The following is a 12,079-nucleotide window of genomic DNA, read 5'->3' as shown; positions in this document are numbered from 1 at the left end:
GCATTCCCTGTCTTACTGTCCACCAATTTATAGGAGTATTCTTCCTCCTACTGACCACCGAAGTAAGGGGGCATGCCTCCTCCTACTGACCACCAATGTAAGTGGGCATTCCTCCTCCTACTGACCAACATATGGTGGCATGCTTCCTCCTACTGACCACAAATGAAAGAGGATATTCTTCCTCCTACCGACCAATGTAAGGGAGCATTCCTTGTCCTACTGACCATCAATTTATGGGAGTATTCTTTCTCCTAATGACCACCAACGTAAGGGATCATTCTTTTTCTTTCTCATACTGACCATTGATGTAAGAGGGTATTCCTTCTCCTACTGACCACCAATGTAAGAGGGAATTCTTCCTCCTACTCACCACTAATGTAAGAGGGAATTCGTCCTCCTACTCACCACCAATGTAAGGAGGCATTCCTCATAAACTTGACTATCAATGCAACAAAACATTTTTTGTCCCAGTAGTATATGGGGGCATTAAAAACAATAATATAATGTAAGTAACATGACTGTGGTAGTGGCCTCTGGTGGGATGAATTCTCACCACAATTCTCAGAGCTTCCATACCATGATGTTCTGCTGGACTTCTTAAGCAACCAAGGAAGTCAGGTTACTCATTGGTCTCTCTGCAACAGTCTTATATACCCACTTGCTGAGTCAAAGCTAGATCTCTATAATCAACAGGGGATTTGCAGATTTGCTGATTATAGAGTTGTAGCTCTGACTCAGCCAGATTGTGGCCAGTTGTGGCTGCTTTCTAAAGTAGACAAATTGTGGGGCCAATTCACATCTATGCATTTTTCCTATTGCATGAAGATTTTCTGTGGAAATGCATATAAACTCATGTGTTATAGCACATCATTAACATGCAATGTCACAAACTCTATATTTTCTCCAATGCACATCATAGCTCAAAACGTGCAACAATTTCCTTGATTTTTACTTAGCTGATTTAAACAGAAATTTTGGCCATTAAAAGAAAAACTGGAATGAGTACCATCACTACAAAGCAGGATGCAGTACTTGCATGTGTACTTATCAAATATGTCTAACCTTATACAGTGAGGGGAAAAAAGTATTTGATCCCCTGCTGATTACATCTGCCCACTGACAAAGAAATAATCAGTTTATAATTTTAATGGTAGGTTTATTTTAAATGATCAGTCTATAATTTTAATGGTAGGCTTATTTTAACAGTAAGAGACATAATAACAACAAAAATATCCAGAAAAATGCATTTAAAAAAGTTTATAAATTGTTTTGTATTTTAATGAGTGTAATTAATATTTTATCCCTCATCAGCAAGATTTCTGGCTCCCATGTGTCTTCTATACAGGTAACAAACTGAGATTAGGAGCACTCTCTTAAAGGGAGTGCTCCTAATCTCAGCCTGTTACCTGTATAAAAGACACCTGTCCACAGAATCAATCAATCAGATTCCAATCTCTCCCCCATAGCCAAGACCAAACAGCTGTCCAAGGATGTCAGAGAGAATATTGTAGACCTACACAGGGCTGGAATGGGCTACAAGACCATCACCAAGCAGCTTGGTGAGAGGGTGACATCAGTGTGTGTGATTATTTGCAAATGGAAGAAACACAAAATAACTGTCAATCTCCCTCAGTCTGTGGCTCCATGCAAGATCTCACTTTGTGGAGTCTCAATGATCATGAGAACGGTGGGAAATCAGCCCAGAATTACATGGGAGAATCTTGTCATTGATCTCAAGGCAGCTGAGACCATAGCCACCAAGAAAACAGAAAATGTGCGGGGTCACGGTGTACTTACTTTTGTGAGATACAATATTTGCAAATGCGTGCAACTAAACCCTCTGTTTTTAATCTTAAAGACCGAAATACGTATATATATATATATATATATATATATATATATATATATATATATATATATATATATATATATATGTTGCAGCTTTGAAGTGCTTTACTGAGGTTATTGAGGTTTATCCTCCAACCCACCCACGCCACTTGCCTGTGTTTCTCAGGCTTACTGTTCTTACCGACAAGCCTGGGGAATGGTCTTACGATTCGCGTGGCTGGTCACAGAGGTGATGAGAGACCCGATCGTCTTTCTCCACCTCTATGATCTTGGAGGATCAGAGCAATGCCACAATGTTATTTCCAGTCTAGGGCAGAAGTAAACTATTTTTTTTTTTGATCTTTTGCTGATCATTTGCTTTAAAAGGTAGAGGAGAGGTTCTTATAGACCCCATATCTCTCCATAAAGACCTGTTATTACTTATTTCTTTTACAAGGGAAGTATACATTCCTTGTAATAGGAAAAATAAAAAAAAAGTAAAAGATTAGTGTAAAAATAGAAAAATAAAATAAATAAGAGGAAAAAAATGTAAAAGGACCCCCATCCTGTTTTGCAATGGTCACAATTTTATTCTCTAGGGTCTCAGCTAAAAAAAAGATATATATATATATATATATATATATATATATATATATATAAATGTTTAGGGGTTCTAAGTAATTTTCTAGCAAAAAATACAGATTTAAAACTTGCCAAATAAGGCTTGGTCCTATACATTTGTAGACAGGGTAATTTTGTTTGTTTGCAGGCTAGCTGGTAAGTGTGCTGGGAAATATTTTGTTGTCTGGCCATACATTTTACAGTTTTCTTGCACAATTTTCCTTTAGATTTACCAAACTCATAATATGGAGTCAAACCTAAACATTTTGAGTTGGTATGCAATCAGTCCAGCCCTTGAACTACTTTGTTGAAGGTAAATGTAAAGGAAAATGAATTAGAAAATTGTATAATGTACACTGATTAGATGATTTACATTTAGCTGTTTTCTTTTACATGTACTGTATACTCAAAAAACACAGCAAAACACATACATTCCCTTTAAAAAAAAAACTAAAAAACGAACTTTCGCATGTCTGAGCATTTTGCCTGTGCTAAAGAATCCAGAAAAAGGCTTGTTGGGTCTGTTAGTGAGAAGGAGGACTAAGAGAGATAACAAAAATGACTAACACTCTCCAGTTAATGAGAAATTACCGCATTAAAACAGATGCTCAGCATATACAGCATGTCATAAACACATGGACAATAATAGCGTTTGAGGCATGATCATAAAGGGAAGTGCTATTTATAGTCAGTCCAGATTTGGATACACCAGGACAAAAAAAAAAAGAATTTAGACTAATATGTAATTGCCCTCAAATGTTAACATAAACATGTTCAAAAGCGATATCATGGTCAATTAACATTCCTGAACCCTGCCTTTACATGCTCTCTCTGTGTTACCTTAGCGTACTGGAAAGTGATTTGTCATGTCACCTTTTATCTTGACACTCCTACCAACAGAACAAATTATTGTATTCCACAGAAGACACACACGCAGTGCGGGTTATGCACAAATATCATGCGTCTGTGCATCCACCCAAGGCAACTGATCCCATCTCATCTGATTCATCTGTTAGCCCCCGTACACACGGTCGGTCATTCCGACCACAAAATCCATCAGATTTTTTCCAACAGATTTTGTCCAAAACTGGTGTTGCATACACAAAGTTACGGACAAAGTTGTCAAAAATCCGGTCGTTCGTAACGTGATGATGTTCATTCGTTACAATGGGACTACGTTCAGGCTAGTAGCCAATAGCTTTGGTCTAGTAATTTGATCTGAGCATGCGCAGCACTTTGTCCGATCGGAATTCTCCACAAACAATCGGACAAAGTCCGATCGGATCATGTTGTCGGAAAATTTTATATTCAGTTCTCAAACTTTGTTGGTCAGACATTCCGACGGAAAAAGTCTGATGTAGCCCACACACGGACGGAGTATCCGGCAACAGGTCCAATCGGACATTTTCCATGGGAATGTCCGACCGTGTATATGGGGGCTTAGAGATCAGATAGTCAAGTAGACCTTAAAATGATTGCTGTTAACATATAATGGGCATAATGTGTAAAAATTTGAGAAAGGGAGACTATCTGCTCTGTTCAAATTAATCTTCACTTAGCCTTCACAACAAAACTACCATTTCTTGATAAGCAGTGATTAGAGAGGGCTAACCTGTATGGTTATACTGTCATGTTGGGTCCCAAACCCTACTCCATAGAAGCCATGGTTCCTATACACTGCATTGACGATGGCCAAAAAGACTGGAACTGCTGGATGGAGTTTGGAATAAATTGGCTCTATGGCATTAGGCTATATTTGCACTATATACCAAAGGTTCCGGATGTGTATCTAGCCAATAGGGTGTAAAGCAATGATTTGTATGGCACTGTCCTGAAATGAAGAATAATCTTCTTGTTTTGGGGATATCTGATAGAATGAGACATGTAAATACATTTTGTTTCCATAAGGATTTACAGCGATATACACTTATTATGCCCCATACACATGGTCGGACATTCCGACCACAAAATCCGTTGGATTTTTTCCTACTTTGGCTGAAACTTGTCTTGCATACACACGGGCACACAAAGTTGTCAGAAAATCCGATTGTTCGGAACGAGGTGACGTAAATCAAGTACGACGGGACTACGTAGAGGCCAGTAGCTAATAGCTTTCGTCTCCAAATTTTTTCTAAGCATGTGTGCCACTTTGTGCGTCGGAATTCTCTACACACGATCGGAAAAAGTCCAATCGGATTTTGTTGTTGGAAAATTTTAGACACAGCTTTCAAAATTTTTCCATCACAAATTTCCAACAGAAAAAGTCTGATAGAGCCCACAAACAATTGGATTTTCCAACAACATAATCCAATCTGATTTTTTCCGTCGGAATTCACGACCGTGTGTATGGGACATAAGAGTCAGGGATTTTTTATTGCTTTGCTCCCTACTCATCAATACTATCTAAGCAGGTTGACATTAACTTCTAATTAGATGCCCCGGTCACCCCTCATGTTGCTTCCTTCTCTGGAACACCTTTCTAGATGCCAATAGGCATTCACTATATTTTCCGTTTTTAAAAACAGATTTTAAACCTCATTACTCTCTCACCACCTGATATCATCAGATTTTTCAGAAAGTACAATTCAAGTTCCCAACCAAAAACAACTGACGCGTTTCACACTAAATGTAGTGCTTACTCAAGCTATGAGTAAGGACTATGTTTAGTGTGAAACGCGTTAGCTGTTTTTGGTTCTGTATTACTTTGCTGTGACATGTACAGTGTGTTCCTGATGTTCTAATAAAGGCACAAGATATTTAATTTGGAGTGCGGCTGTCCAGAATTTTCTACTCACCTTGATTAGCGTGACATTGCATGCCATTGCTGAGCCTATTGTTTATAGTTTTGTTTAGGGTACCTCTTTAGAGTATAGGGTACCTCTTTTTGACAGGCCGCCGGTCCTGTTTTTTCAATTCCCACAAGGCAAGAATAAAATGTGCTTGGCCCGCTGTCGCGCATTCCAAGAGGAAAAAGGACCAGTCTCAAGCAATAGTAGGAGGAAAGCAGAGGGATAGGAGGGTGTCAGTCTCTGCATTCCTCTTGCTGTTGCTTGTCTGTGAAAAGTGCTCAGAGTCAAGGTAAGCTGCCTTCTCCTTCCTAGCTGTTGTCGGATCTGCTGCAGCAGGAAAAGGGGGATTGGCAGGCTGGATTAGATCTAGACTAGACTAACTAGAATTAGAAAGCACCTAGCAACATGGAACAAAGTACTAAATGTACATTGTCCCATAGGAGACAGAACAGTAAAAAATAACAATAATTCTTCTTTAACCACTCAAAGGTAAAACTAGATAGTGTTGTGATGACTAGTAGGATCGTATGCTGTAGAATTTTTCTGTTTTCTATATTGCTCCATTCATAGGTGGATTAGGTGATTATAGCTTTAGATGGAGGACCAAGGAGGATTATTGAAGTTTATACATTTTATGCAATGTTTTCTTTATAATATAAAATGATTAACATTAATTAACATTTATCATTCTAAAAATGTGTACTACCTGCCGACCAGCTGGTCCACGATCTCCTATCAATCCCATGGGTCCTTGATCTCCCTACAACACAGAAAGCATATTGGTGAACTTGAGTACCATGCACATATTGAACAGTGATTAATATCTACAAAATCATTGCCTAATAATAGTAACAGAACAAAATTAATAACCTTGACTTATAAGAGGTGGCGGGCACATAATTGGTCTGCTGCGGGATGCTGTTTGGATACACTGGATGACCTGCTGTACCATATGATTGATTATGTGCCCTGTCTACCTTGGATCCCTTATAGACAGCGTTATACCATTACTTGACTGTTAATATTGGGGAGTCACCCCTTTGGAAAATGGAACAATACGGGGTTGTGCTTTTGTGGTGGTGTCCTTGGGTAGGGATTTGGTGATCTTCAGTCCTTCACCACTCTTTTGTGGCCCCTTTTTTCAGATCTTGCACATTCTTTTATTTTAACCACTTAAAGGGGAGGGCCAGCAAAAAAATAATAATAATTTAAAAGTCAGCAGCTACAAACACTGTAGCTGCTGACTTTTAATAAGCAACTACTTTTCTAGGGTGCCCGAGATGTTGGCCACCTGAGGCCGATCCGTCCCTCGGCTCTCGGCTCCCTGCGCCGCCATTCAAAGTAAGGGAAACAGGCAGTGGAGCCTTGCGGCTTCACTGCCCGTTTCCAACTGTGCATGCGCGAGCCGTGCAGCGCTTTGTGAATAAGGGCGCGCTGTGTTGTGGGACACACAGTTCCCACAACATACCCAGAAGACAACACGAGGAGGAGAAGACAGAAGATCACAGTGGAATAGAAAGAGGCAAATTAGGACGATCTGCCTAGAAACAGCCATTTCTGGTAAGTGAAAATTATTATTTTTTTGCAGCCTTTTTATGCATTTTTTTAGGATGGACCTCCCCTTTAAGGACCAGTCTCGTTTTGAGGTTTTGGTGTTTACATGTTTAAAACAGTTTTTTTTTTTGCTAGAAAATTACTTAGAACCCCTAAACATTATGTATTTTTTTTTTCTAACATCCTAGAGAATAAAATGGTGGTCATTGCAATACTTTTTTTCACACCGTATTTGCGCAGGTCTTACAAGAGTACTTTTTTTGGAAAAAAATCACTTTTTTGAATAAAAAAATAAGACAACAGTAAAATTAGCCCAATTTTTTATATTGTGAAAGATAATGTTATGGCGAGTAAATTGATACCCAACATGTCATGCTTCAAAATTGCGCCCGCTCGTGGAATTGGCGACAAACTTTAGGCGACCTTTAAAAAATTCTACAGGTTGCATGTTTTGCGTTACAGAGGAGGTCTAAGGCTAGAGTTTAAGGCTAGAGTTATTGCTCTCGCTCTACCAATCACGGCGATACCTCACATGTGTGGTTTGAACACAGTTTTCATATGCGGGCCCTACTCACGCTTCTGTACGCGAGCTCGGCGGGACTGGGCGTGTTTAAAACATTTTTTTTAATTATTATTATTATTTATTTTACCTTTTATTTTTACACTGTTTAAACTTGTTACTTTTATTCCTATTACAAGGAATGTAAACATCCCTTGTAATAGAAAAAAGAATGGCAGGTCCTCTTAAATATGAGATCTGGGGTTAAAAAGTCCTCAGATCTCATATTTAGACTAAAATGCAATAAAAAAAAAAATAGTAATTTAAAAAAATCATTTAAGAAAATTAGTCCTTTAAGAGCTATGGGTGAATGAGTTTTGATGTCGCTTCCACCCAGCAATTGTATGGAGACGGGTGGGCCATCTTCCCCTCCCTAGTCTCCATACCAAGCAGGAGACAAGACGCGATTGCCTCCGCCGCCGCGATCCGTGCCCTCCACCGCTTACTGGAGGCGGCGGCGGAGGCGATCGCGTCTTGTCTCCTGCCTGGTATGGAGATGAGTGAGGGGAAGGGGGGACCTCTCCTGCCACTGATAAAAGTGATCTTGCGGCGAATCTGCTGCAGAGACCACTTTTATCTTGTAGCGGACCACCCGCTGAAGAAGGGGATACCGGGGTTATGGCAGCTAGCTGCTACCATAACAACGATATCCTCCTTCAAACAGCCGCCGTAAAACGGCGGGTGGTCTGTAAGTGGTTAAGAGATCGGCTTCCATTATATTGATATCATTCACATGTGTTCCTGAAGAAGATCATTTGAAACACGTTGAATCCACATGTGGATTGTTGGATGAAAAAATGTGTGAACCCTATAAGGGAACTGTGTTATATGTGATTTAAAATCTTGTGAATAATACAGTAAATTATATGCTTTTATATAATTTTTTATGTGGTGTCATTATCTACAGCAGTGCTTCTCAATCTTTTTTCAGTCGAGACACCCCTTAAAATTATAGACAATTTAAGGCACCCTTTAAAATTATGGACAGTCTCAAGGCACCCCATTCTAAAATGTAAAAGTCTATTCTAATAGCTTTACACAATGCAGCAATATCCACACGTAGGATGTCCAACATTAGAGGTGATTTATTCTTCCAAAGCAAATACACTTGTGCACACTGGTACTGACTAGTATTCCAATGTTTCTCTTCCTCAATTGTTACCCAAGTGCTGAGGGAGCGGGGCACAGGAGGGTCAAACAAGGATGCTGTGGAGGCAACAGACATCTTCCTTATTAACTGGTGATGTTATTGGTTGTTAGGATACCAACGTCTAGAAAGTTGTAATGGTGCATGACAAAAACTTGTGGATTTGTGTAACTAAAAGGCTCCTGTTGTCTTGTATACAATTTTTGATAACTTTTTAGCCATTTTTCCAAGGCATCTCTGAAGAAACCTCAAGGCACCTTTGACTTTAGTGTCTGATGCAAGTGAGTGTTTAGTGTGAATGGCATATGCAATGAAGTGGGTTATCTGAATTATTGTAATCATTTTTGCATTTTTTTTTATATATTTTGTATGCGAATAAATGCATGTTTTTAACTGAATAGATATATCAAATCTCCTGAAGAAGCGACGTATGGTTACGAAACATGTAGAGCGGGACATATTAGCGCAAAGACATATATGAGGACAAGTGGTACCCCCAGTCTTGAAGACTTTTAAGAAATGAAGATACTTAGATCTGTATGACTGTACTATATGGTATCATATCCTCAAGGGGGGCCAGTATTGTCCAAAAAATATTTTAGATCTTTTTTGCCTATTGTTTATTATTTTTGTATCATGTCAAAACTATGTGTAGACTAATAAATTGTCAAATTTTATACATGCCTCTAAATTCCATTATTCTAGCAAATCTTTACAAGTCGTATAGTAATTGAGTGTTATTAAAAATGACCTTTCCTTTTCAATCTGCAGTGCTGTCATTTTTTGTAAAATGCAATATGGCTACCTGTAGGTGTTCTATACACAGATAGTATATGGAACACCCCCCAGAAATGTAATTCCTGCTTGCGTGATTGGCTTACTGATTTTCCCAAAAGTCTGCACTAAGATACATGTCAGATTTTGGGCATCCCCTGCAACAAAGACAGGATCAAACAGCCTTTTTACGCAATGCAGAGCAGTAACCCCTTAGGCTCCACAGTGAGTATAACAAGCATGCTTTACTGCATATATATAGACTGATTTTACTGTTGTGGGTTTAGTAACACTTTAAAGCAAAGCTCCAGTCTCTGAAGTGAAAATTAAATGTCAGCAGCTACAAAAACTGTAGCTGCTGACTTTTAATAAACAGCCACTCACCTGCCCCACAATCCAGTGGTGTGCTCACCACAGTCGTATTCTCCTTGTGTCCTCCCTCGCCGGCATGGGCACCCTGCCGTGACAGCTTGTGGCTTCACAGACGGGTGCCCACTGCTCATGCGCGAATGGCGCTGGCCCCGAAGTCTTCTGGAACCTGTCATGTGGGAATTACAGGGAGGGAGGGGGGTAGGAGAACTTCCACTTCTGATCACCTAAGGCAATAGAAGCGGAAATGTGGAAGTGAGTACCTGTCAAAATCGGTTACCCGCTCCCCCTATTCTCCCCAAAAGCTCAATTTCACAAACAGGAGCTGGGGAGGAGGCCTTAAAGCAGAATTTACCCTTTTTGGGTGAAGCTCCGCTTTAGGGTATGTAAAAAGGGATTTTTTTATTTTTATTATTTTTGGTATGGTGGGATAAACTTCAGAAAAGGGGGTTACAAAAGCAGGCGTTGGGCTTTATTGGTCAGCACTAGTGTATGTTTCTTCCACCTCGGCCTTGGTGCATACATGATTCAGTTAGATGTGATCAGTGTAGGTGCGGGGGGGGGGGGGGGGGGTTAGCAGTGTGGACCCTTTGTTTTCCCGAAACCCTATCCCTGTTGTAACCATGCAGCCCTGGTTCCTGAACTACTGCTCGTGAATACGTTATTATTTGTGTGGAATGATCCTATACAACAATGGGAAGAATAACAAGCAAGGGCAAATACACACAACACTAAAAATGATTGTAAAGATAAAAGCAAATATATGCGTCATTACCTTGTTGCCAGGTGGGGCTTGTCCAGGTGATAATCCGGGATCCCCTTTTGGACCCTGAAAAAAAAAGATCAAAGACTCTCCATAAATATACAAGTTAAAAGACTGGCATCTATTTTTGTTTTGTATATGTTTTCTTTCATGAAAAGACTTCTAAGAAACGCTTCTGTGGAAAAACAAGAAAGTAGCTATTCCCACATCATAGTTGTGGAACTGCTATCCCCAGTTATTACATGTGTGATGTGGGATCGGCAGCTCTTTTTTCCTTCGCTCTATAAATTGCTTTTTCATAAGCTGTAAACAAGAGAATTCTCTATACTGGGAGCACACTGCATACTCTGCAATAAGCTTGGTTCCCTTTGTATATCTATTGAATTAAAGTGGAAGTAACCCCTTTTTTTGATCTTGTATCCACAGGTAAGCCTATAATAAGCCTTATGCCACGTACACACGATTGAAATTTTGGTCGGAAAAAGCTCTGATGGTTTTCCCAACGGGATTTCGCTCAAGCTGTCTTGCATACACATGGTCACACCAAATTCCGACTGTCAAGAACGCGGTGATGTACAACATGTACGACGGGACTAGAAAAAGGAAGTTCAATACCCAGTAGCCAATAGCATCCATCTCGTAGTTGAATTTGAGAATGCGTGAGTTTTTGCATGTCGGAATTGCATACACACAATCGGAATTTCAGAAATTTGTTGCCGTCAGAAACATGCTCTCAAATTTTTGCTGGGGGGAATTCGGCCAGCTAAATGCCGATGGAGCCTACACACGGTCACATTTTCCGATGAAAAGCTCTCATCGGTCTTTTGCTGGCCGAAATTCCGATCGTGTTTATGCAGCATTAACTGTAGGTACAGTAAATATCTCCTAAACCTGCACGGTTTAGGAGATATTCACACTGCATGCAGCCAGTGACTTAACCGGCGCATGCGTTCTGAAGGGATGGCATACCCGTGCCATCCCTTCAAAGCTCCGTGCCGCAGTCCGTGCGTGTGGGAGTGACATCATCGCAGCGTGGCCAATCAGATGGCTGGAGGATGCAAACCCATAAGGAAGATCGGGTGAAGATGGAAGCCGCTAGAGGGCTTAATTTTAAGGTACCGTATATACTCGAGTATAAGCTGAGTTTTTAATCAAATGTTTTTAGGCTGAAACCCCCCCCCCCCCAGCTTATACTCGAATGAGGGTGCCCATCTGCAGCTGTACCTGTGATAACTAAAACAGCGGGTGTTTCCCGCTGTGTCATGCAGTCTATTCGGCGGATGTCCATTGTAACAAAGCCCTGGCTCCTCCTTGTCCATAATGAATGGAACACTGATACAGTGCAGAGAAATTATATCAGTGTTCCGTCTATCACAGACGAGGAGGAGGCGAGGCTTTGTTACAATGGACGGCCGCTGAACAGACTGCATGACACAGCAGGAGACACCTGCTGTTTTAGTTATCACAGGTGGAGCTGCAGATGGGCACAGTGAGGCTGCAGATGGGTACAGTGAGGCTGCAGATGGGCACAGTGAGGCTGCAAATGGACACAGTGAGGCTGCAAATGGACACAGTGAGGCTGCAGATGGGCAGAGTGAGGCTGCAAATGGGCAGAGTGAGGCTGCAAATGGGCATTGTTTGCCCAGTAGCTGCGCATTTCCCATCCTAGGCTTATA

The 12,079-nt window shown here is 40.5% G+C and overlaps 1 protein-coding gene across 1 annotated transcript in view; it reads right to left on the bottom strand.

The window, feature by feature from the left end:
• Positions 1–12,079, bottom strand: part of COL24A1 (collagen type XXIV alpha 1 chain) — a 413,884-nt gene that overhangs the window by 231,233 nt on the left and 170,572 nt on the right. Inside the window, exons 6-7 of the mRNA XM_077450311.1 lie at positions 10,416–10,469; positions 5,944–5,997 (exon numbers count right to left, since the gene is read on the bottom strand). Of these exons, the coding sequence (XP_077306437.1) occupies positions 5,944–5,997; positions 10,416–10,469 (108 nt within the window). The remainder of the gene's footprint in view (positions 1–5,943; positions 5,998–10,415; positions 10,470–12,079) is intronic.

Source organism: Lithobates pipiens, unplaced genomic scaffold, assembly GCF_037356315.1.
Source record: "Lithobates pipiens isolate NorthernLeopardFrog02 unplaced genomic scaffold, aLitPip1_a1.2 Scaffold_23, whole genome shotgun sequence".
In the NCBI taxonomy this organism is placed as follows: Eukaryota; Metazoa; Chordata; class Amphibia; order Anura; family Ranidae; genus Lithobates; species Lithobates pipiens.
Note: the sequence above shows the minus strand (reverse complement) of the source record. Positions and strands in the feature narration are given on the sequence as shown.